Source organism: Zea mays, chromosome 4 (genome assembly GCF_902167145.1).
Source record: "Zea mays cultivar B73 chromosome 4, Zm-B73-REFERENCE-NAM-5.0, whole genome shotgun sequence".
In the NCBI taxonomy this organism is placed as follows: domain Eukaryota; kingdom Viridiplantae; phylum Streptophyta; class Magnoliopsida; order Poales; family Poaceae; genus Zea; species Zea mays.
In genome coordinates, this window is record NC_050099.1 from 150,547,448 (window position 1) to 150,569,666 (window position 22,219).

The window sequence follows — 22,219 nt, forward strand, 5'->3', positions numbered from 1 at the left end:
TGCCGAAGGTCCCCAACATCTCCGTTCTAGGGGGAGAAAAGCTGAGCATCAAAGAAAAGGACCTTGTCTTTGGGGGAGAGAGTAAGAGCCCAAAGCTACAAGATCGGACTTCGTCTTTGGTATAATCTTAACTCATTTATTTATGACCAAAGGGGAAGAAAGTACTTCGGAGGGCTCTAATGATTCCGTTTTTGGCGATTCATGCCAAAAGGGGGAGAAATGAGCCCAAAGCAAAAGGACCGCACCACCACCAAAATTCAAAAACTTAAGTGTTGAATATTTTTTCAATTGATATCCTATTGTGTTCAAAAGGGGAGAAAGTAGTATTTCAAAAATGATATATCAAAACCCTCTTGAACACTAAGAGGAGAATTTCATTTAGGGGGAGTTTTGTTTAGTCAAAGGAAAAGCATTTGAAACAGGGGGAGAAAATTTCAAATCTTGAAAATGCTTCTCGAAATCCTATTCATTTGCCTTTGACTATTTGCAAAAGAACTTTGAAATGGATTTACAAAAGAACTTGCAAAAACAAAACATGTGGTGCAAACGTGGTCCAAAATGTTATATAAGAATGAAACAATTCATGCATATCTTGTAAGTATTTATATTGGCTTAAATTCTAAGCAACCTTTACACTTACATTATGCAAACTAGTTCAATTATGCACTTCTATATTTGCTTTGGTTTGTGTTGGCATCAATCACCAAAAAGGGGGAGATTGAAAGGGAATTAGGCTTACACCTAGTCCCTAATTAATTTTGGTGGTTGAATTGCCCAACACAAACAATTGGACTAACTAGTTTGCCCAAGTGTATAGATTACACAGGTGTAAAAGGTTCACACTCAGCCAATAAAAAGATCAAGTTTTGGATTCAACAAAGGAGCAAAGTGGCAACCGAAGGCCCTCTGGTCTGGGAGCACCGGACTGTCCGGTGTACACCGGACAGTGTCCGGTGCACCAGAGGACTCCAACGCAAACTCGCCACCTTCGGGAATTTCCAGAGGCACTCGCGCTATAATTCACCGGACTGTCCGGTGCGCCACGGAGGAGCGGCCTCAGGAACTCACCAGCTTCGGGAAACTCCAACGGCTAGTCCGCTAAAATTCACCGGACTGTCCGGTGTGCACCGGACTGTCCGGTGCAACTCCGGAGCAACGGCTAGTCAGCGCCAACGGCTACCTGCGGCGCATTAAATGCGCGCGCAGCGCGCGCAGAAGTCAGGCGCGCCCATACTGGCACACCGGACAACAAACAGTACCTGTCCGGTGTGCACCGGACACCCAGGCGGGCCCACAAGTCAGAAGCTCCAACGGTCAGAATCCAACGACAGTGATGACGTGGCAGGGGGCACCGGACTGTCCGGTGCGCCATCGAGCAGACAGCCTCCCAACGGCCACATTTGGTGGTTGGGGCTATAAATACCCCAACCACCCCACCATTCATTGCATCCAAGTTTTCCACTTCCCAACTACTACAAGAGCTCTAGCATTCAATTCTAGACACACCAAAGAGATCAAATCCTCTCCAAATTCCACACTACGCCCTAGTGACTAGAGAGAGTGATTTGCTTGTGTTCTTTCGAGCTCTTGCGCTTGGATTGCTTTCTTCCTTCTTGATTCTTTCATTGCGATCAAACTCACTTGTAAATTGAGGCAAGAGACACCAAACTTGTGGTGGTCCTTGTGGGAACTTTGTGTTCCAAGTGATTGAGAAGAGAAAGCTCACTCGATTCGTGGATCGTTTGAGAGAGGGAAGGGTTGAAAGAGACCCGGCCTTTGTGGCCTCCTCAACGGGGAGTAGGTTTGCAAGAACCGAACCTCGGTAAAACAAATCTCCGTGTCTCACTTGCTTATTCGCTTGGGATTTGTTTTGCGCCCTCTCTCGCGGACTCATTTTATATTTCTAACGCTAACCCGGCTTGTAGTTGTGTTTATATTTGTAAATTTCAGTTTCGCCCTATTCACCCCCCCCCTCTAGGCGACTTTCAACGGTTCTGCCATCGCGCTGCGCGCCTGCCATCTGCCTCCGCCATCGCGCGCTTCATCCGCCACCATCTGCGCTCGCTTCCCTCCACGCTTCCTGCAGCCACGTGCTCTTCCTTCGACGGCGCGGATCCCCCACGCCTGCCATCTCCCTCCGCCCTCCCATGCTCTCCCTCCGCACTTCCTGCAGCCATGCGCTCCTTCGACGGCGCGTATCCCGCGCTCCGCACCGACTCCGTCATCGACTTCCACCTCCGCAAGCTCGCCGCCACCGCGGAGCCCGTGCACCCGGCGCCCGTCGCCAAGTCGTCTTCCGCCATCAACGCCGCCGCCACGGAGCTGCTCGACCTATCGCGGGACTTCTCCGACTAATCCAACTTCAACTCTGACATCTCCGGCGAGCTCGAGCGCCTCGCTTCCGCGGCGGGGGCAGCGCCCAGATCCGACGTGCCGGACGCGGCCACCGTGGATCTGAACGACCTCGAGTCCATGGATCTATCGGCAGACGTGGCTCCGCTGGAGAGCGTGGAGCCGTTCGTGCTGGCGTGCCTACTGGCGCTGGGGCCCGACGCCGGCCGGACGCGCGGCGAGGCCGCGGCTAGGATACGCCTGCTAGCGAAGCACCGCTCCGACATCCGCGAGCGCTTCGGCGTGTCGGGCGCCATTCCGGCGCTCGTGCCGCTGCTCCAGAGCACCAACCCCGTGGCGCAGGAGAGCGCGGTCACCGCGCTGCTCAACCTCTCGCTCAAGGAGTGGAACCGGTCTGCCATCATGGGCCCTCGGCAGGCGCCCCCTCCTCCGCGACAATCTCCCCCGCGCCCTCGGCAAGCGCTCTGCGGCAAGCGTCCTCTCCCCGCGGCAATCTCCCTCGATCCACGGCAATCTCGGCGCGTCCTCACCGAGGACGTCATGGCAAGCTCCCTCTCCCGCGCCCTCGGCAAGCGCGTCCGCCTCAGATCCGTGTCCCAACCATCTTCCACCCTGGACCATCTTCCACCCTGGATCCACGTCCAATGGGAAAGTCATCCCTAAACCCCGCTCAGTCTCCATGGAAGGGACCTCCACCTCCGCCCTAGAATTGCCTTGCCATCCACAGATCTGGCCTCACCCTGGATTATGCTCGCGTGAAGGGCCAGTACTCGGCGCGGGCGGCCCAGAGCGCGGCGCTGGTCGCGTATCGGTGCCTCAGCAGCAGCCCCAAGAACCTGCCTTCGCTACCGAGGCCGACGACCAGGCTGCCGAGCCCGACGACAAGATGGGCGAGGAGTGGATTTTTTGAGACATGGTTGACAGCAATGGATAGTAGGTTGCCATTTTCCTTGACTACCGATGAAGGTAAGGGAATAGCAGCTGGTGTCGCAAAAGTATTTCCTCAGTGTTTCCATCGTCTTTGCAGAGCGCGACGCTGCTTGTCTAGATGCTGATCGCGTGGTTCTAGCAAGTGTTCGTGATCAACACAATGCACCATTGATCTCAGATGACCTTGATCTTTATGCACCCTTGTTCCAGAATGTGTCCATCTTTAAAAGGTAAGGAATTGGTTAGGCTTCATATTGTCTCTCTTTTGATTGGTATGTTACATGATTCTTCTCCAAAAAAACAAATGCATAATCATGTGGTTAACATCATTCTTGTTTATCCTTGTCTTCGAAAAAACAGAACTAATTTTGGCCGACACCAAGATCACTTATTGGAATATCTTCTTTACTTATGGCATTTCCTTTTTTGATGTACAACAATGCCAACCAACTATATATTGGATGATCAGTAGCATGTGAGCAGTTTCTAATAAAAAGGAAGCTGCAATGATAACTTATGTTTCTAATATGACACATTGTGTTTTCTAACTTATCACACTGTTGTTATGTGTTGGACTCTACTGTGAATTGGTTGTTTCATTTCCGTGGTTGGTTTATTAAATTTGTTCGACTCATGCTTCTAGGAGAAACACAAATTTAATTTGAAATATTATTTTTTGTGCTTGACATTATATCTTCTTTAAGGGGCCTTACACAACAAAATTGGATGATAAATTGTGGAACAACACTATTAAAGCTCTCTGCAATGCAGATAAGATGTTTCCCTTCCAGAAACATTTCTTAGATCACTAAGAAGACATCTAATAGATATTGGAGGAAGACAGCTGCACAGAGGACTATCCTGGCCTTCTTTGCAGGGCAGATACATGGTCGAGTTCCACCTGTACTTCTCAAGTATTGGGGAGACAAAGATGTTGATATGAGAATATATAAGTAGGCTGAAACACTTTATTATATTATATAATACCATAAAGCTTGTCAAAGGAAGATTATAGTTACTATAAACAATTGATGAGTGGTTGTATGCATATATCGTCTCATACTTGAAGGTGATCAAGTTGTTTACTTTAGTGCTCGTGCATGTACTGAATGAAACTAGAACAACTATTGAGTTGTTTCACCTTTTAGATGATTGTGTGTGTATGTCGTTCCACTTTTTATTCATTTGCGATCCAATTTGGTGTATGTACGGATTGAATTTGATATGTCTGTTAATAAAATACTAATGTTTTACAATCCCGTTTAATACACCCCTTGTATTTTCTTCCGGATTCCAATGTGTTTAGTATTTTTATGATAATTATGGGATATGCTACCATTTTGCATCTGTTCGTTATACATACTATATGTTTTTTGTATGGTACACTTACGTTTGTCCCTATTTTATTCTTTCATCCGTTTTTTTCATGCTTCTCTAGATGTACCATTGAACAAACAGACAACTAACCATAAGAACACTAACATTTAGTCGAATATTTTGTATGTCATTGGTCCGTTGCAAACGCACGGGGTATCTAACTAGTTATTTTTATAATTAGGCGCCGCCGGCTGCCCCCTCGCCTCGCGTGCTCGATTCCCATCTCCCCCTCCCTGCGCACACCCGCACACCACCAACACCAGACGCCGCCGCCCCTCATCGCTGTCCCGTCCCGCGCGCGGCCGCCGCATCCGTCCGGGCCTCCTCGTCTCCCCAGCCCCGCTGCCGCCGGTGAGCTACGCCTCCTCCTCGCTTTCTCCTCCCTTTCCTTCCTTCCTGTGCTGTTTGGCGCCTCCTCCTCTCTTTATCGCTGGATTCGGCGCTGAAAATTCGATGGAGGGAAACGCCTTGGCTCTCGGGATGCCCGCGGATGCTACTTGTGCGTGCATGCGTTGCAACTCTGGCACCGATTCCGTTCCTTCCTTGCGGCGGCGGCGGAAAAACAGGAGCTACTCCATCCTTCCCTTCGTTCGTGCTCTTCTTCTTGTTATTCCGTTTATCGGTCTGGCGCAGAGAGAAACAAGAGATGAGATCTAGCTTGCTACCGGAGTCCCCGTACGTACCCAGTGCTTCGCGGCTTCGGCAAAGGTTTCTACTGAGAGAAGGGAGGACCGGAGGAGCTTCTGCTGTGACGGTGGGCAGTGGCCGTCGGAGAAGGGAGTTGGGGGAACCGTGCAAGGCGGAAGAGGCGGCGGTGGGTCAGGCCCAGCCCAGGTGCAACCTATATTTGGTCACCAACTCAGATAGCCGGCCCAAGTTCAACTTGGACTCCAGCCCAAAATGTTTCTTCTTGAGAAACACTCCGCTCTCCCTTTCCTCCTGCGATTCTCCATCTCTTTCCCTGCTGCGTTTCGTCGTTCTCTTCCCCTTCTTTTCCTCAGCCACTTCGCTCCCTCCCTAGCAGCAAAAACCTCCACGAATCGCCGACACTCCAACCCGGAAGAGCCAACGAGGTGACTCCGCGCCCCGGTCATGGGTGACAGCCAATACTCCTTCTCTCTTACCACTTTCAGGTTCGTGCTCCCTTCCCTACATCGCTCGCTTGCTCGTCTCCCCCATCGAGATCGGTGGGATTTTTGCGTCGTTACGGTGGTTTGATGTGAATTTTTTTTTTTCGGTTGATTTTGCTGCAGCCCGTCGGGAAAGCTTGTGCAGATAGAGCACGCGCTCACGGCTGTCGGATCCGGGCAGACCTCCCTAGGGATCAAAGGTTCGATCTGTGCAGTAATCCGCTCTCGCTCCTCTGATTTCTTATGTTAGTATTTTGCTGTTGCTAGGTAGCAGAGATATGAAACGGCATTATGTCGTCTTATCACGTGCTAGAGTTTAGAATTAGATCCTCTGAAGTGTATTATTTTGGGTTTGTCTTCGTGTGTTTGTGTCTTTGCATCGATTAGGGCCTCCATCCTTTCTCGTTAGCATTGCAGTGTTAATTGAAGATAACTAGATGTAAATTCAACTGTGTATATAGTTGTGATTTTCTTATCACCTGGATAGCTACAAACATTTGCGGCTGTTTTCAATTTGTATGAATTATTGCTTGCAGCATTGCATGATTAATAAGTTCAGGTTGGGATGTGCACTCACACACAAAAGATCTCTGACTAAATTACTAGTCCCTAAGTCCCTCCATTCCAAACTATAAGACATTTTGGCTGCTCTAGGTACATCACTTTTGCTATGCACTTAAATATGTCTAGGTATATAGTTGAAACAATGTATTTAGAAAAATCAAAATGTCTTACAATTTGAAACGTGGAGTACCAATTTAGTCATGATTAAATTATTTCTCTAATCTAATATGAATTGTCAAGTTATTTGAGATTGGACTTGTAAATTTCATGATGACTATTCGTGCTAATACATTTGACATCTTTCCCTAATTTTCCTGCATGTGCATGCTTACATTGCCCAAATTTTCTTTCTTCTTAATGCTTATCCATGCTGTAGAAGTTGATGCGGATCTATTTTTGTTTGGATGGTTTGATGTTGAATGCGGACTGTTGGAAATTGCAAGTTTGTTTTGCCACCTCATCTCTAGAGCACCGACTAACTCTCTTTCACAGAAGTCAACCAATGGTGCCACTCAGCTAAAGTCTGGCTGTGGAAGTTAAAAGTTATTTCATTTCCAACCTCATGACAATCGTTTGATATTTGAACTTCCTAATTAACATGATATTTGTTGTTCCTTATGAAGTCACTATTGATATATTTAGTAGCTATAGTGTAATGATGATTCGTGCCATACCAGTCTTTTTTTAATCAAATTGCTGTATTAGGCAGTTCAACCATTTTATTTTACTTGTGCATCTTTGTTAATTCTACATGTCATGTTTGCAGCTGCCAACGGTGTAGTGATTGCCACCGAGAAGAAACTGCCTTCTATTTTAGTGGATGAAACATCTGTATGTGTACCTAAGTTTTTGAATTTTCTCTATGCCACATTCTTACCTTTCTCTATGATAAGTGCTAAACAGATACCTGCATGAAAACTTTTCAGGTGCAAAAGATTCAGGCACTAACACCAAATATTGGAGTTGTCTATAGGTACTACACTGTTTTGGTTGATCTTGTATTCATTTTTATTTTCTATTTTGGAATCAGAATACATTACAATTGTGGTGAAGTTTAATGTGATTGTTGAAGTTATGGACTTTAGTGCATCATCTCAATTGCCAAGCCTTTCTCTATCATGTTTTATTCATGCACTTTTCTTGCATTGTTTTCAGTGGGATGGGTCCAGATTTTCGTGTTCTGGTGAGAAAAAGTCGAAAGCAGGCACAGCAGTATTATCGGTTGTACAAGGTATAACATTTGGCAACTTGTTTAGATTTCTGGAAAAATATTTATATATCTGATAAGAGACTTCTTAGTCATTAGAGGTACGAAAGGGTACCTTAATCGTATGATCATATCTAGGTAGGGTGGCATTAATTTTTGGTACCTAGGCTAAATTGGTTACCTTAGGTACTGAGTTCATGTTTTCGTTTTGGTTCCTCCTTTTATCTTTTTAGGATAGTTTTAAAAAGTTTCTCATATGTTAAAGACACTATTTGAAATGAATTTGTAATTCAAAAAACATATTCTCTTCTGCAATCTCGTTGCCAAGTAGAAAAATGTGTTTTAAATTATTGTTTCATTGTCAAATGCAGGAAATATATACCTAAGGTACCTATGCTAAATTGTTGTTGTTGTTGTCAAATGCAGGAGCATATACCTGTAACACAGCTTGTGCGGGAGACTGCTGCTGTGATGCAGGAGTTCACACAGTCAGGGTATTTAACTAGACTTAGTTACTTACATTTTCCCATCGGTACATACAATAATGGCATGCACTGCCTAATTTATTATTGTTCATAAAAAAGCTGATGCCATATTTTTGGGACAATCTTCATGCTCGTATAATATAATATGCATTTAATTATTTTTTGATATTCAAAATATACACCTGGAATAACATTAGTTGGTTACTATATGCATATTACTCCCTCCATTCTTTTTTATTTGTCGCGTTTTAGTTCAAAAATGAACTAACCGGCGACGAATATTCGAAAACGGAGGTAGTATTTTGCTCGGTCTGTGATTTTGCATTTTCTGTCGGGCCACAGGCGGGCTCGGGCCAATGGATTTTCATGTCGGGTTTTGCATGGCCCGGCCCGGCCCGGTAATTGATCAGATCTAAGCACAGTTGAACATGTTGGAAAATTCCAAACCTTTGGAGTTATCCTGGCTAACCAAAATAACCTCATTCTTGGAAAAGTTATCTTTTAAACCAGACATCTCGTAGATATAAAGAGCAACTTTAAATTTGCAGCTTGCTCTTTGTCATCTGTTTTCAAGTCGGACGACTTGCTGGTCGTTTTGGCTGACCAACTTGGGCAATTAATCGTGATTGGGTCCAAACCAACTTGGATGATTAATCACAATTAATCGGACGACTTGAAAACAGATTCTTGAATACAGAGGATAGTGTCATCTGCATACTGCAGGATGGCCACTCCATAATCAATATATTCTGGCACTAAACCTTCAAACAACTTTTCTTCCGGGCTAAACACTTGGAATATCATTGTATTTTTTAGCTGTTTTTAGTGCCTTATTTGTACATTACCTAAATAGCTAAACACTTGGAAGATCTGCTTCATTGAGTCACCAGATCGCGGGTTCGAAGCAGCCTCTCTGCATTTGCGGGAGGAAGGCTTGCCTCTGGTACTCGGTCTGCCATTTTTTAATTTGTACATTACCTAAATGTATTGTCCCTGTGTGCAATCCAGCTATTGATTTTCAATTAATTGGTGATATTTAAGTGGTCGAGGGTTAAATATTGTTTATTTGCCAAGCGAGCCAACCAACATCATACATAGAATATGCACTATATCTATAACATTTAGTAGATATTTCCATTTATTGATTGCCGCACTTGACGTCGTCGTGATGGCTTGACCAGACAGTTAAACTAATAGAGATTACTAGGATATACACCATCCAGTCAAAAGGATTGTACTAGCCTCTATTGTCTGGGGCTTTTAAGGTGATTAGTGAAAGCCTGAGATACGTATATGTTAATGAGTTTTACTTGTGATCCTTATTTGTTTCAGTGGTGTAAGACCATTTGGAGTATCACTGTTGATTGCTGGGTATGATGACAATGGCCCACAGTTGTATCAGGTATACTGAAGAAGTTACAAGATAGAAACCTCAAACCTGTTTATCAACCTTTCAAAAAAAGGAAACCTGTTTATTGTCTCACAGGGATCATCACAAGTAGTACTTATAAAGTGAAAAATGTGCATATCTGTGTTAACAATCACCATGATACTGTAGGATGTACCTTCGTAAACTCAAGAGTCAAGACAACTGACATTGTTGGCTATTTCTTCAGGTTGATCCCTCAGGATCATACTTCTCCTGGAAGGCATCAGCCATGGGAAAAAATGTGTCAAATGCAAAGACATTTCTTGAAAAGAGGTACATAATCTCATTGTAGTAATGTTGTGCACTTGCTCTATATACAGATACACTGTTGTGAGTTATGACATAGTACCGCTGATAATTTTCTTCTGTCATTGATAATTTTCTTCCATCATTGATTGTAAATAAATTCCAGTTGATTCTATGTAGCTCATCGTTGATTAATATAAGCGGCATGTGTGCCTAGGGATGGTAATGAATTATGATCCAAATGTTTCTTCACAATAAATTGTGGCCCTTAATAAATTTTAGTACAAAAATGAATAGGAATAGAGACCGAATCCTAATCCGATTCGATCCTTAAATTTTATAGTGTAAGATTTAGAGCCCATTAGACTGTCTCCAGCAACGTCCCCTAAATTTCATCCCCTAAAGGAATATTCTCTGTCCTTTACAGCACACTCTAAAAGATTCTGTTCTCTATATCTTCTCAGTCTCCAGCAACGTCCCCTAAATTGCATCCTCTATACCTCATATTATATATTTTTCTCAACCACATTAACAGAAATTTTAGAGCCTGTATTTTTAAACAAAATATTGTCCATATAGCAAATCATTTTAAACATTTTTTTAAAAAATATGTCATTTGCTTATCTTCATTGGCTTTCTTTTTTATCGGTCCTTGGTGATGTGCCGTAAAAAATCCCCTTCTCTCTCCTTGCGTTGCTTTGCCTCCTGCTGTCGAGCGGTGACCTGCTGGTGCTGCCCCAGCTGCTGGTCGTGTTGTGTAGCAGCAAGGTGGTGGAAGAGAGCGTGGGGGATCGAGGCTGTCATCAAGGCGGCGGAGATCGAGGATGCCATTGCTCCCAAAGTTGCAGCGCTGTGCCCATGGTTGAGTGTTTCACAGGTGGCGTAGACCCGCACCACCACACATCGCCGCCCGTGGCGATTGCTCCGCCGCTGGACCTACCCAGCTTCGGGAACCTCTTCGCGACGGACTCGACTGCACCCGTCGTGCTCCAACCTGCGGCATGGAATGCGCGAGGGGAAGCTTCCACCCCGGCGGTGCGGGAGGGAGAGGGAGTGACGGATAGCGAATGCCCAGAGGAACTCCACATTTAGAGTGTCGAATGACGCACACTAATTTTACCGGAAGCTTTACCGTGCGTTGTTGGATGGATAAAGTAGCTCGGTGTCCTCCAAATTTAACGGACAGAACCATATACCACTCCTTGTTGGAGACAGTCTTACCACCCTGTGTGCCATAACAGATCATTCTTTCCTTCTGATTTCACATCTTATATTTTAATATGTTTTCATTGTAGATACACAGAGGATATGGAACTTGATGATGCCATCCACACTGCAATTTTGACTTTGAAAGAAGGGTATTGCAACCCACTTGTAGTTGCTTAGTTTAAAACATCCTAAATAGTTACTAATTGGTTCTGCATCTTGGACTTGCAGATATGAGGGGCAAATTTCCTCCAACAACATTGAAATCGGAATTATTCGAGCTGACCGTGAGTTCAAGTAAGTTACACAGACTCAATTATTACTGCCACCTTTATATGATCCATGTTCCTCTTGCCCCATCAAATGATCAAATCACTGCATCACTCATTGCTCCCATTCTGTTCTTTAGGGTTTGGTAACAACTTGTGCCCCTCTAGCTGTAGGGGAAATGTTTCTGTTTACTATGTTTTTGTTGTTGGAAATCTAAGGCTATTTGATATTACAAACTCCTTGCTACTTCAAATGGTTTGGTGAGAACTAACAGTTTCCATACAAATAATAGAGTTCTAAGCCCATCAGAGATCAAGGATTTCTTGGAAGAGGTGGAGTAAGTTGTCTGTTGATGATTTACTGTTTCAAACAAGAATAGCAGCATCACTTATGAGCAGCCAGCCTGAAGCTTGTCTTGGTTTTATCACTCTGTAAACTGATTTGCTCCAGCGACATGTCTTGGTTTTATCACTCTGTAAACTGATTTGCTCCAGCGACATGTGGTTCTTACATTTGAAACCCTCCTGAACGCATACTGTAGACAAATGAGATACGTAAGATGGATTTTGTATTTGACAGTCTCTACAGTTTGTTTATGTGATTCACGTTCTTGTGTGCTGTATCGATACCCAGGTGTTTGTTGTGGTCGCATTGCAGATTTTCTGTAGTGCATGGATTTCGTGGCTGTAAGAAATCAAGTTCGCTATCCTACTGATGCGCTTTTTTGGCGTGTGATAAGTTGTTTCAACCTGATGCGCCTGTGCAAGAGGCCATGAGAAGCGATATGGCTTGGAGCAATGGAGCGTGTCCCAAATTCAGTACTTGTGCGAGAACAAGAGTTCAATATAATATTGTTGGCAACGTGTTGAGTGCAAATCAAGTTTTCATATGAACCAACTAACAAAAGTCACACAAATATTAAATTATCATTAACAAAAGTCACAAAAAATTATTAAATTATAGATGTACTTAAAAATCAAGTTTTTGCGCAAACCAATTAACAAAAATCACAAAAAGATATTAAATTATAACTAACAAAAGTCACAAAAAATATCAAATGATAGATATACTTCAAATTCATCATATGATAAGAGATACAAAAAAGAGAAAACTGTAAGAGATAGTTTCACCTTTTTATCTTAGAAATTTCTTTTTTTATCTTTCAATATATGATGTATTTGAACTTCAAATGTTATACAACAGTAGATTAGACAATGAAGTACATATATAATTTTTTTGAGAATTTTTTATGACTTTTGTTAGTTGTTTTATATGGAGTTTGTACGAAAACTTGGTTTACATTGATATGTTGCCAATATTGTTAGTGTTTGAATTCATACTTAAAACTCATTAAAGATCTGCAGGGCACACTATGACGGGGGACCACCGCACGTGGAGTCTTATGCGGTTGCTAACAAAAACACATTAGGGCATGTACAATCTAATAATATGTTGTGGTTCTTCGAGTAGTAGATATATCTAAAAAACTTCTTCATACAATCCAACATATCTAAGTCTTATATCTTATTCACTAGAATCCCTCAAGATATAACTTATTTATATAGGTTGTTGTATGAGTGAAACCACATCTAAACTTAGAGAACCGTGGTAGAGACAATTCTTCACCAAGATACTCACCCTCAACAAACTAGGGCTCAAGACCGTCCAGGAGTGGACGCTGTGGTACGACCATCTGCAGGTAACCTAGCGACCGAAATTTTCAGAAGCAGCAGGGTTTTGGACCATCGCGCTAACGTCTTCCGTTCTCCGCCGGAAATCAGGTTGGTGGATGGACGGTCGTCTACGAGGGCCTGACGTTCGTCACCATCCGCGGAGCCGGGCACGAGGTGCCTCTGCACGCGCCGCGGCAGGCGCTGACGCTCTTCAGCAACTTCCTGACAGGCACCAAGACGCCCACAACGGCGTTCCCCTAGTTTCAAAAGAATTAAAAAAAAGGTGCCTCCTCTTGCCCGGCAAAGCCGGCTGATATGTTTCTTTTCCCCCTTCTCGCTTCTACCAAAGTTGCAAGTGTAATTCGATTGGAAAAAAGTTCAGAAATAAAAGTCATAGTGCTGACCTCAATGCTCAGTCACAACCTCGCTTATCGAGAAATCATTTTTTATTTTCTTATTACTAAATACATCACAGACCAACACCATCGAGAACCCGAGTGTCCTCTCATTACCCCAGACACACACGCAACACACGAACGGTTAGTATTTCATGAATCAAGAACCACAAAGTTCATACAGACAGCACAAGGCAGACCTGACAACATGTAGCCATGCATGGACAATAGGCTCTTGGCCTGGCACATGTTCTACGGCTAACCTTTCTTTGGCATGGCCGCCAGCCTTGTATACATGCGGGCCATTGATTGATAGCCTCTGATATCACCGGACCGCAGGAGATTGCCTATCATTGATCGAGCGAGCCAGAAAGTAAAGACAGATTCAGAATATCAGATAGGTTTGTTTCGGCAGTGCCTGATACTTCATATGTATTCTCATCTAGAGGGAGGCTCAGGCCTCCATTACAGCAATAGCTTATTATTTCTTATATGTCCTAAAGTGCCATATGACGAAATTTACAACATTTAGATTAAAATTTTATCATCTCAATCAAATAAGACAGATAACAAAGAAAGTGGTATAGTGTCGTAGTTTCCTGTGTAGTGTAGTTTGATATAGCACGAGAACATGAAAATGATACATAAAAAAATCATAAGTAGGAAGAAAGAGGTACCTGAATCACAGTTAAGTGGGCTGTCTGGTTCAGGGTGGGCCATCAGAGCAATTATGGCTCTACAAACAGACTGAAGGGTCCATATAGGGCTCCATGCATTCTTCAATATATCCAGACAAATCTCACCTGTCTAAGAACAGGGGAAAAAGACAAATGTAAGTAATCAGAAATTTCCCCTTCATCTTGAATATTCAGATTTAATAAATGCTAAAACTGGGGATCACAGTCTTATATAACCTTGAAATGCACATTTGGGTGGAAAGTTTTGGTCAAAAATCGAACTTGAGGAGGCAGCAGAGGATACTGCTCTGGAATTGCGAATGCAAGTTGAAACACACCACCTTCATAAGGTGTTTCAGAAGGGCCCTAACCACATAAATATAGATAATTAGAAGAGGCGATAATAAACAGCTAATCCTGCCTGTCACTGCACTTAAAAGTTACCTTGATAAGAGCAGTCCACTTGAATATGTTAGAATCATCACATATTAATTGGATATCAGGGTCAGCTGACTTCTCTCGCTGTACCTCCTTGTACTCCTTGAAAAGCCTTGCCCTAGATGCCTAGAGATAAAAGGTATTGCCAAAAAGGTTCAGGTTTCATGTTAAGAAAGAACCTTGTGACACAAAATATCTGATGGGTGTGGTGCATGATTTGATGTAGCATGTAGAATTTTCCTTGTTGACTACAACACCATACTCAATAAACTAACGTCTCGTTTGGATCCTTGGAATTGAATTCTATTCTAATAATAGAAATTTAGGCAAAGATCAACTAAGCTAATATAGTTTTTGTCGAAATATATTTGTATATTATTATTAGCAATATGTGGGAGATAAAATCATTTCCCATATTCTACCCCATGAACTTAAGATAGACTTATATTTGAGCTTCAGAAAGTGGTGGAATGTCAAATTCCAAGCCAAATAATCTACTTTATTAAGTAAATTCCAATTTCTCCAAAATGAATAGATCCAAACGGCCCTAAGAGGAAAAAGATGACATCGCTCCCTATGAAATACAAACCGTTGGCTATATGATCTTAAATAGTGGCATAACTGATGCATGAAGTAGCATAAGGAAACATGATCATTCAAAATTTAGGGGAGGACTGACATATATGCAATCAACGTGCTAATGAAGCAATTGCGAACTCACCTGCATCTTCTTGGTTCTCTACTAAAGAGTTATGACCCCAGGTCTGATTTAGGCAAAGGCATTACTGAATGCTGGCAAAATAAAAAACAATACTAAGTTAGAAAGATTCAGTAATATAGACAAAATGAATTACAGTGAGCTTTTCACGGACAACAAAATACCAAACCAAGATAAACATCATGGAACTAGATTCAGATAGTTATTGGCAATAATAATACAAAAAATTCATGAACTAACCACTCAGCAACAAGTTCTCATAAAATGGGAAAAAGACTGGCACAACAAAAGAATGGTCCCCTGACAACATAGTCAAACACATAGAATGTTTATTGATCATAAATATTTTCTCCTACCATCATACCTAGTGAAGGTAGATTAAATGTGTTCTCCTAACTGTAGAGCCAGTATCGTACAAACTCATCTGCAATGTATGAATCACACTTTCAAGATATTAATTAAATCATGCCAAGGTGAAGCATCCACAACAGTGTGTACTAATGAAGAAACCAAGCCAATCTACCCCAGCTCCTCTTCAACTTAAACGCCGGTGCCACCGATCTGGGTATTTGCCTGCCCAATCATCAGATCGACCATCGTTCGGCGGGCAGCAGCGGACTCAGGATGCCAGCCAAATACCAAAAAAACGCGCACCGGAAACCAGTCAGGAACTTCAATTCCCCTAACCCGACGACATGAGCCGCTACTTCCCTCAACGCCCTTAAATATTATCTCAACCATAACCGTATACGTATTGAAGTAAAGATACGGATGAAATAGAGCGTACCAAACGAATCTTGGGCTTATGGTGCCGGCTGGTCCATTCCGGCGTGGGAAACACCCGTCGGGAAATGTTTCTACGGAGAGAAGGGAGGACCGGAGGAGCTTCTGCTGTGACGGTGGGCAGTGGCCGTCGGAGAAGGGAGTTGGGGGAACCGTGCAAGGCGGAAGAGGCGGCGGTGGGTCAGGCCCAGCCCAGGTGCAACCTATATTTGGTCACCAACTCAGATAGCCAGCCCAAGTACAACTTGGACTCCAGCCCAAAACGTTTCTTCTTGAGAAACACTCCGCTCTCTCTTTCCTCCTGCGATTCTCCATCTCTTTCCCTGCTCCGTCTCGTCGTTGTCTTCCCCTTTTTTTCCTCAGCCACCTCTCTCCCTCGCTAGAGCAAAAACCTTGCCACGAATCGCCGACACTCCAACCCGGAAGAGGCAACGAGGTGACTCCGCGCCTCGGTCATGGGTGACAGCCAATACTCCTTCTCGCTTACCACTTTCAGGTTCGTGCTCCCCTCGCTACATCGCTCGCTTACTCGTCTCCCCCATCGAGATCGGTGGGATTTTTGCGTCGTTACGGTGGTTTGATGTGAATTTTTTTGGTTGATTTCTCTGCAGCCCGTCGGGAAAGCTTGTGCAGATAGAGCACGCGCTCACGGCTGTCGGATCCGGGCAGACCTCCCTAGGGATCAAAGGTTCGATCTGTGCAGTATTCCGCTCTCGCTCCTCTGATTTCTTATGTTAGTATTTTTCTGTTGCTAGGTAGCAGAGATATGAAACAGCATTATGACGTCTTAGCACGTGCATTACATTAGGTCATTGCGGAGGGTTTAGAATTAGATCCTCTGGAAGTGTATTATTTTGGGTTTGTCTTCTTATGTTTGTGTCTTTGCATCGATTAGGGCTTCCATCCTTTCTCGTTAGCATTGCAGTGTTAATTGAAGATAACTAAAATGTAAATTCAACTGTGTATATAGTTGTGATTTTCTTATCACCTGGATAGCTACAAACATTTGCGGCTGTTTTCAATTTGTATGAATTATTGCTTGCAGCATTGGGCATTGCATGATTCATAAGTTCAGGTTGGGATGTGCACGCACACACAAAAAGATCTCTGACTAAATTACTAGTCCCTAAGTCCCTCCATTCCAAACTATAAGACATTTTGGCTGTTCTAGATACATCACCTTTGCTATGCACTTAAATATGGCTAGGTATATAGTTGAAACAATGTATTTAGAAAAATCAAAATGTCTTACAATTTGAAATATGGAGTACCAATTTAGTCACGATTAAATTATTTCTCTAATCTAATATGAATTGTCAAGTTATTTGAGATTGGACTTGTAAATTCCATGATGACTATTCGTGCTAATACATTTGACATCTTTTCCTATTTTTTACTGCATGTGCATGCTTACATTGCCCAAATTTTCTTTCTTCTTAATGCTAATCCATGCTGTAGAAATTGATGCTGATCTATTTTTGTTTGGATGGTTTGATGTTGAATGGGGGCTGTTGGAAATTGCAAGTTTGTTTTGCCACCTCATCTCTAGAGCACCGACTAACTCTCTTTCACAGAAGTCAACCAATGGTGCCACTCAGCCAAAGTCTGGCTGTGGAAGTTAAAAGTTATTTCATTTCCAGCCTCATGACAATCGTTTGTTATTTGAACTTCCTAATTAACATGATATTTGTTGTTCCTTATGAAGTCACTATTGATATATTTAGTACTATAATAGTATAGTGTAATGATCCGTGCCATACTAGTCTTTTTAAATCAAATTGCTGTGTTCTATGTAATATACATGGTCATTGGTTAGGCAGTACAACCATTTTATTTTACTTGTGCATCTTTGTTAATTCTGAAATATGTCATGTTTGCAGCTGCCAACGGTGTAGTGATTGCCACTGAGAAGAAACTGCCTTCTATTTTGGTGGATGAAACATCTGTATGTGTACCTAAGTTTTTGAATTTTCTCTATGCCACATTCTTATCTTTCTCTATGATAAGTGCTAAACAGATACCTGCATGAAAACTTTTCAGGTGCAAAAGATTCAGGCACTAACACCAAATATTGGAGTTGTCTATAGGTACTACACTGTCTTGGTTGATCTTGTATTCATTTTTATTTTCTATTTTGGAATCAGAATACATTACATTACAATTGTGGTGAAGTTTAATGTGATTGTTGAAGTTATGGACTTTAATGCATCATCTCAATTGCCAAGCCTTTCTCTATCATGTTTTATTCATGCACTTTTCTTGCATTGTTTTCAGTGGGATGGGTCCAGATTTTCGTGTTCTGGTGAGAAAAAGTCGAAAGCAGGCACAGCAGTATTATCGGTTGTACAAGGTATAACATTTGGCAACTTGTTTAGATTTCTGGAAAAATATTTATATATCTGATAAGAGACTTCTTAGTCATTAGAGGTACGAAAGGGTACCTTAATCGTATGATCATATCTAGGTAGGGTGGCATTAATTTTTGGTACCTAGGCTAAATTGGTTACCTTAGGTACTGAGTTCATGTTTTCGTTTTGGTTCCTCCTTTTATCTTTTTAGGATATTTTTAAAAAGTTTCTCATATGTTAAAGACACTATTTGAAATGAATTTGTAATTCAAAAAACATATTCTCTTCTGCAATCTCGTTGTCAAGTAGAAAAATGTGTTTTAAATTATTGTTTCATTGTCAAATGCAGGAAATATATACCTAAGGTACCTATGCTAAATTGTTGTTATTGTTGTCAAATGCAGGAGCATATACCTGTAACACAGCTTGTGCGAGAGACTGCTGCTGTGATGCAGGAGTTCACACAGTCAGGGTATTTAACTAGACTTAGTTACTTACATTTTCCCATCGGTACATACAATAATGGCATGCACTGCCTAATTTATTATTGTTCATAAAAAAGCTGATGCCATATTTTTGGGACAATCTTCATGCTCGTATAATATAATATGCATTTAATTATTTTTTGATATTCAAAATATACACCTGGAATAACATTAGTTGGTTACTATATGCATATTACTCCCTCCATTCTTTTTTATTTGTCGCGTTTTAGTTCAAAAATGAACTAACCGGCGACGAATATTTGAAAACGGAGGTAGTATTTTGCTCGGTCTGTGATTTTGCATTTTCTGTCGGGCCACAGGCGGGCTCGGGCCAATGGATTTTCATGTCGGGTTTTGCATGGCCCGGCCCGGCCCGGTAATTGATCAGATCTAAGCACAGTTGAACATGTTGGAAAATTCCAAACCTTTGGAGTTATCCTAGCTAACCAAAATAACCTCATTCTTGGAAAAGTTATCTTTTAAACCAGACATCTCATAGATATAAAGGGCAACTTTAAATTTGCAGCTTGCTCTTTGTCATCTGTTTTCAAGTCGGACGACTTGCTGGTCGTTCTGTCTTACCAACTTGGGCAATTAATCGTGATTGGGTTCAAATCAACTTGGACGATTAATCACAATTAATCGGACGACTTGAAAACAGATTCTTGAATACAGAGGATAGTGTCATCTGCATACTGCAGGATGGCCACTCCATAATCAATATATTCTGGCACTAAACCTTCAAACAACTTTTCTTCCGGGCTAAACACTTGGAATAGCACTGTATTTTTTAGTGCCTTATTTGTATATTACCTAAATAGCTAAACACTTGGAAGATCTGCTTCATTGAGTCACCAGATCGCGGGTTCGAAGCAGCCTCTCTGCATTTGCGGGAGGAAGGCTTGCCTCTGGTACTCGGTCTGCCATTTTTTTATTTGTACATTACCCAAATGTATTGCCCTGTGTGCAATCCAGCTATTGATTTTCAATTAATTGGTGATATTTTAGTGGTCGAGGGTTAAATATTGTTTATTTGCCAAGCGAGCCAACCAACATCATACATAGAATATGCACTATATCTATAACATTTAGTAGATATTTCCATTTATTGATTGACGCACTTGACGTCGTCGTGATGGCTTGACCAGACAGTTAAACTAATAGAGATTACTAGGATATACACCATCCAGTCAAAAGGATTGTACTAGCCTCTATTGTCTGGGGCTTTTAAGGTGATTAGTGAAAGCCTGAGATACGTATATGTTAATGAGTTTTACTTGTGATCCTTATTTGTTTCAGTGGTGTAAGACCATTTGGAGTATCGCTGTTGATTGCTGGGTATGATGACAATGGCCCACAGTTGTATCAGGTATACTGAAGAAGTTACAAGATAGAAACCTCAAACCTGTTTATCAACCTTTCAAAAAAAAGGAAACCTGTTTATTGTCTCACAGGGATCATCACAAGTAGTACTTATAAAGTGAAAAATGTGCACATCTGTGTTAACAATCACCATGACACTGTAGGATGTACCTTCGTAAACTCAAGAGTCAAGACAACTGACATTGTTGGCTATTTCTTCAGGTTGATCCCTCAGGATCATACTTCTCCTGGAAGGCATCAGCCATGGGAAAAAATGTGTCAAATGCAAAGACATTTCTTGAAAAGAGGTACATAATCTCATTGTAGTAATGTTGTGCACTTGCACTATATACAGATACACTGCTGTGAGTTGTGACATAGTACCACTGATAATTTTCTTCTGTCATTGATAATTTTCTTCCATCATTGATTGTAAATAAATTCCAGTTGATTCTATGTACCTCATCGTTGATTAATATAAGCGGCATGTGTGCCTAGGGATGGTAATGGATTATGATCCAAATGTTTCTTCACAATAAATTGTGGCCCTTAATAAATTTTAGTACAAAAATGAATTGGAATAGAGACCGAATCCTAATTTGATTCGATCCTTAAATTTTATAGTGTAAGATTTAGAGCCCATTACCACCCCTGTGTGCCATAACAGATCATTCTTTCCTTCTGATTTCACATCTTATATTTATAATATGTTTTCATTGTAGATACACAGAGGATATGGAGCTTGATGATGCCATCCACACTGCAATTTTGACTTTGAAAGAAGGGTATTGCAACCCACTTGTAGTTGCTTAGTTTAAAACATCCTAAATAGTTACTAATTGGTTCTGCATCTTGGACTTGCAGATATGAGGGGCAAATTTCCTCCAACAACATTGAAATCGGAATTATTCGAGCTGACCGTGAGTTCAAGTAAGTTACACAGACTCAATTATTACTGCCACCTTTATATGATCCATGTTCCTCTTGCCTCATCAAATGATCAAATCACTGCATCACTCATTGCTCCCATTCTGTTCTTTAGGGTTTGGTAACAACTTGTGCCCCTCTAGCTGTATGTGAAATGTTTCTGTTTACTATGTTTTTGTTGTTGGAAATCTAAGGCTATTTGATATTACAAACTCCTTGCTACTTCAAATGGTTTGGTGAGAACTAACAGTTTCCATACAAATAACAGAGTTCTAAGCCCATCAGAGATCAAGGATTTCTTGGAAGAGGTGGAGTAAGTTGTCTGTTGATGATTTACTGTTTCAAACAAGAATAGCAGCATCACTTATGAGCAGCCAGCCTGAAGCTTGTCTTGGTTTTATCACTCTGTAAACTGATTTGCTCCAGCGACATGTCTTGGTTTTATCACTCTGTAAACTGATTTGCTCCAGCGACATGTGGTTCTTACATTTGAAACCCTCCTGAGCGCATACTGTAGACAAATGAGATACGTAAGATGGATGTTGTATTTGACAGTCTCTGCAGTTTGTTTATGTGATTCACGTTCTTGTGTGCTGTATCGATACCCAGGTGTTTGTTGTGGTCGCATTGCAGATTTGCTGTAGTGCATGGATTTCGTGGCTGTAAGAAATCAAGTTCGCTATCCTACTGATGCGCTTTTGGCGTGTGGTAAGTTGTTTCAACCTGATGCGCCTGTGCAAGAGGCCATGAGAAGCGATATGGCTTGGAGTTGGAGCAATGGAGCGTGTCCCAAATTCAGTACTTGTGCGAGAACAAGAAGTCAATATAATATTGTTGGCAACGTGTCGAGTGCAAATCAAGTTTTCGTGTAAACCAACTAACATAAGTCACAAAAAATTATTAAATTATAACTAACAAAAGTCATAAAAAATTATTAAATTATAGATGTACTTTAAAATCAAGTTTTCGTGCAAACCAGTTAACAAAAGTCACAAAAAATTATTAAATTATAACTAACAAAAGTCACAAAAAATATTAAATTATAACTAACAAAAGTCACAAAAAATATTAAATTATAGATGTACTTCAAATTAATCATATGATAAGAGATAAAAAAAGAGAAATCTGAAAGAGATAATTTCACTTTTTTATCTTAAAATTTTCTTTTTTGATGTATTTGAACTTCAAATGTTATACAGTAGTAGATTAGACAATAA

The 22,219-nt window shown here is 41.7% G+C and overlaps 4 protein-coding genes and 1 long non-coding RNA gene across 10 annotated transcripts in view; 4 read left to right on the plus strand and 1 right to left on the minus strand.

Annotated features, from left to right (window-relative positions):
* Positions 1 to 5,010, plus strand: part of LOC103655587 (mitochondrial-processing peptidase subunit alpha) — a 22,173-nt gene extending 17,163 nt beyond the window's left edge. Inside the window, exon 7 of the mRNA XM_020552641.3 lies at positions 3,987 to 5,010. Within this exon, the coding sequence (XP_020408230.1) occupies positions 3,987 to 4,094 (108 nt within the window). The 3' untranslated portion in view covers positions 4,095 to 5,010. The remainder of the gene's footprint in view (positions 1 to 3,986) is intronic.
* Positions 4,800 to 11,902, plus strand: LOC103653823 (uncharacterized). Of its 4 annotated transcripts, none has more exons than XM_008680631.4 (12): positions 4,800 to 5,010; positions 5,684 to 5,792; positions 5,913 to 5,989; positions 7,120 to 7,184; positions 7,280 to 7,326; positions 7,509 to 7,584; positions 7,987 to 8,054; positions 9,378 to 9,447; positions 9,662 to 9,747; positions 11,016 to 11,078; positions 11,158 to 11,223; positions 11,336 to 11,820. In XM_008680631.4, the coding sequence occupies exons 2-12, from the start codon at positions 5,752 to 5,754 to the stop codon at positions 11,343 to 11,345; spliced, it is 669 nt and encodes a 222-aa protein (XP_008678853.1). In that variant the 5' UTR covers positions 4,800 to 5,010; positions 5,684 to 5,751; the 3' UTR covers positions 11,346 to 11,820. The 4 variants fall into 4 exon arrangements, with proteins under 4 accessions (XP_008678853.1, NP_001402808.1, NP_001288516.1 ...); NM_001415879.1 differs by having other exon boundaries at positions 4,861 to 5,010; positions 11,489 to 11,902; NM_001301587.2 differs by having other exon boundaries at positions 4,863 to 5,010; positions 5,681 to 5,792; positions 11,489 to 11,902.
* A 584-nt stretch (positions 11,903 to 12,486) lies between these two features.
* Positions 12,487 to 13,284, plus strand: LOC118476958 (uncharacterized). Its single transcript, XR_004857834.1, has 2 exons — positions 12,487 to 12,895; positions 12,978 to 13,284. It is a non-coding gene; the product is annotated as an uncharacterized lncRNA (long non-coding RNA).
* LOC100284000 (ubiquitin-conjugating enzyme E2 16) lies at positions 13,256 to 16,117 on the minus strand. 3 transcript variants are annotated; one of them, XM_008679093.2, is made up of 7 exons: positions 15,621 to 15,995; positions 15,462 to 15,521; positions 15,101 to 15,171; positions 14,386 to 14,505; positions 14,179 to 14,307; positions 13,942 to 14,071; positions 13,282 to 13,611 (listed from the first exon to the last, which is right to left on the minus strand). In XM_008679093.2, exons 3-7 carry the CDS (start codon positions 15,104 to 15,106, stop codon positions 13,523 to 13,525), a joined length of 474 nt encoding a protein of 157 aa, XP_008677315.1. In that variant the 5' UTR covers positions 15,107 to 15,171; positions 15,462 to 15,521; positions 15,621 to 15,995; the 3' UTR covers positions 13,282 to 13,522. The 3 variants fall into 3 exon arrangements, with proteins under 3 accessions (XP_008677314.1, XP_008677315.1, NP_001150370.1); NM_001156898.2 differs by having other exon boundaries at positions 13,298 to 13,611; positions 15,885 to 15,987; XM_008679092.2 differs by lacking the exon at positions 15,462 to 15,521 and having other exon boundaries at positions 13,256 to 13,611; positions 15,885 to 16,117.
* Positions 16,118 to 16,147: 30 nt separating this feature from the next.
* Positions 16,148 to 21,580, plus strand: LOC100192809 (uncharacterized). The gene is made up of 11 exons (NM_001358576.1): positions 16,148 to 16,376; positions 16,492 to 16,568; positions 17,761 to 17,825; positions 17,921 to 17,967; positions 18,155 to 18,230; positions 18,633 to 18,700; positions 20,013 to 20,082; positions 20,298 to 20,383; positions 20,798 to 20,860; positions 20,940 to 21,005; positions 21,271 to 21,580. Exons 1-11 carry the CDS (start codon positions 16,336 to 16,338, stop codon positions 21,317 to 21,319), a joined length of 708 nt encoding a protein of 235 aa, NP_001345505.1. The 5' UTR covers positions 16,148 to 16,335; the 3' UTR covers positions 21,320 to 21,580.
* The last annotated feature ends 639 nt before the right edge of the window (positions 21,581 to 22,219 follow it).

Excerpts from the sequence above, each read along its gene's own strand:
- LOC103653823 (NM_001415879.1), top strand. The coding sequence starts at position 5,752 with ATGGGTGACAGCCAATACTCCTTCTCTCTTACCACTTTCAG. Across the intron at positions 7,185-7,279 it reads TTTTAGTGGATGAAACATCT|GTGCAAAAGATTCAGGCACT; the intron begins GTATGTGTACCT and ends AAAACTTTTCAG. Across the intron at positions 9,448-9,661 it reads ATGGCCCACAGTTGTATCAG|GTTGATCCCTCAGGATCATA; the intron begins GTATACTGAAGA and ends CTATTTCTTCAG.
- LOC100192809 (NM_001358576.1), top strand. The coding sequence starts at position 16,336 with ATGGGTGACAGCCAATACTCCTTCTCGCTTACCACTTTCAG. Across the intron at positions 17,826-17,920 it reads TTTTGGTGGATGAAACATCT|GTGCAAAAGATTCAGGCACT; the intron begins GTATGTGTACCT and ends AAAACTTTTCAG. Across the intron at positions 21,006-21,270 it reads CGAGCTGACCGTGAGTTCAA|AGTTCTAAGCCCATCAGAGA; the intron begins GTAAGTTACACA and ends TACAAATAACAG.
- LOC100284000 (XM_008679092.2), bottom strand. Across the intron at positions 14,308-14,385 it reads AGTGGACTGCTCTTATCAAG|GGCCCTTCTGAAACACCTTA; the intron begins GTAACTTTTAAG and ends TTATGTGGTTAG. Across the intron at positions 13,612-13,941 it reads CCCACTTAACTGTGATTCAG|GCAATCTCCTGCGGTCCGGT; the intron begins GTACCTCTTTCT and ends GATCAATGATAG.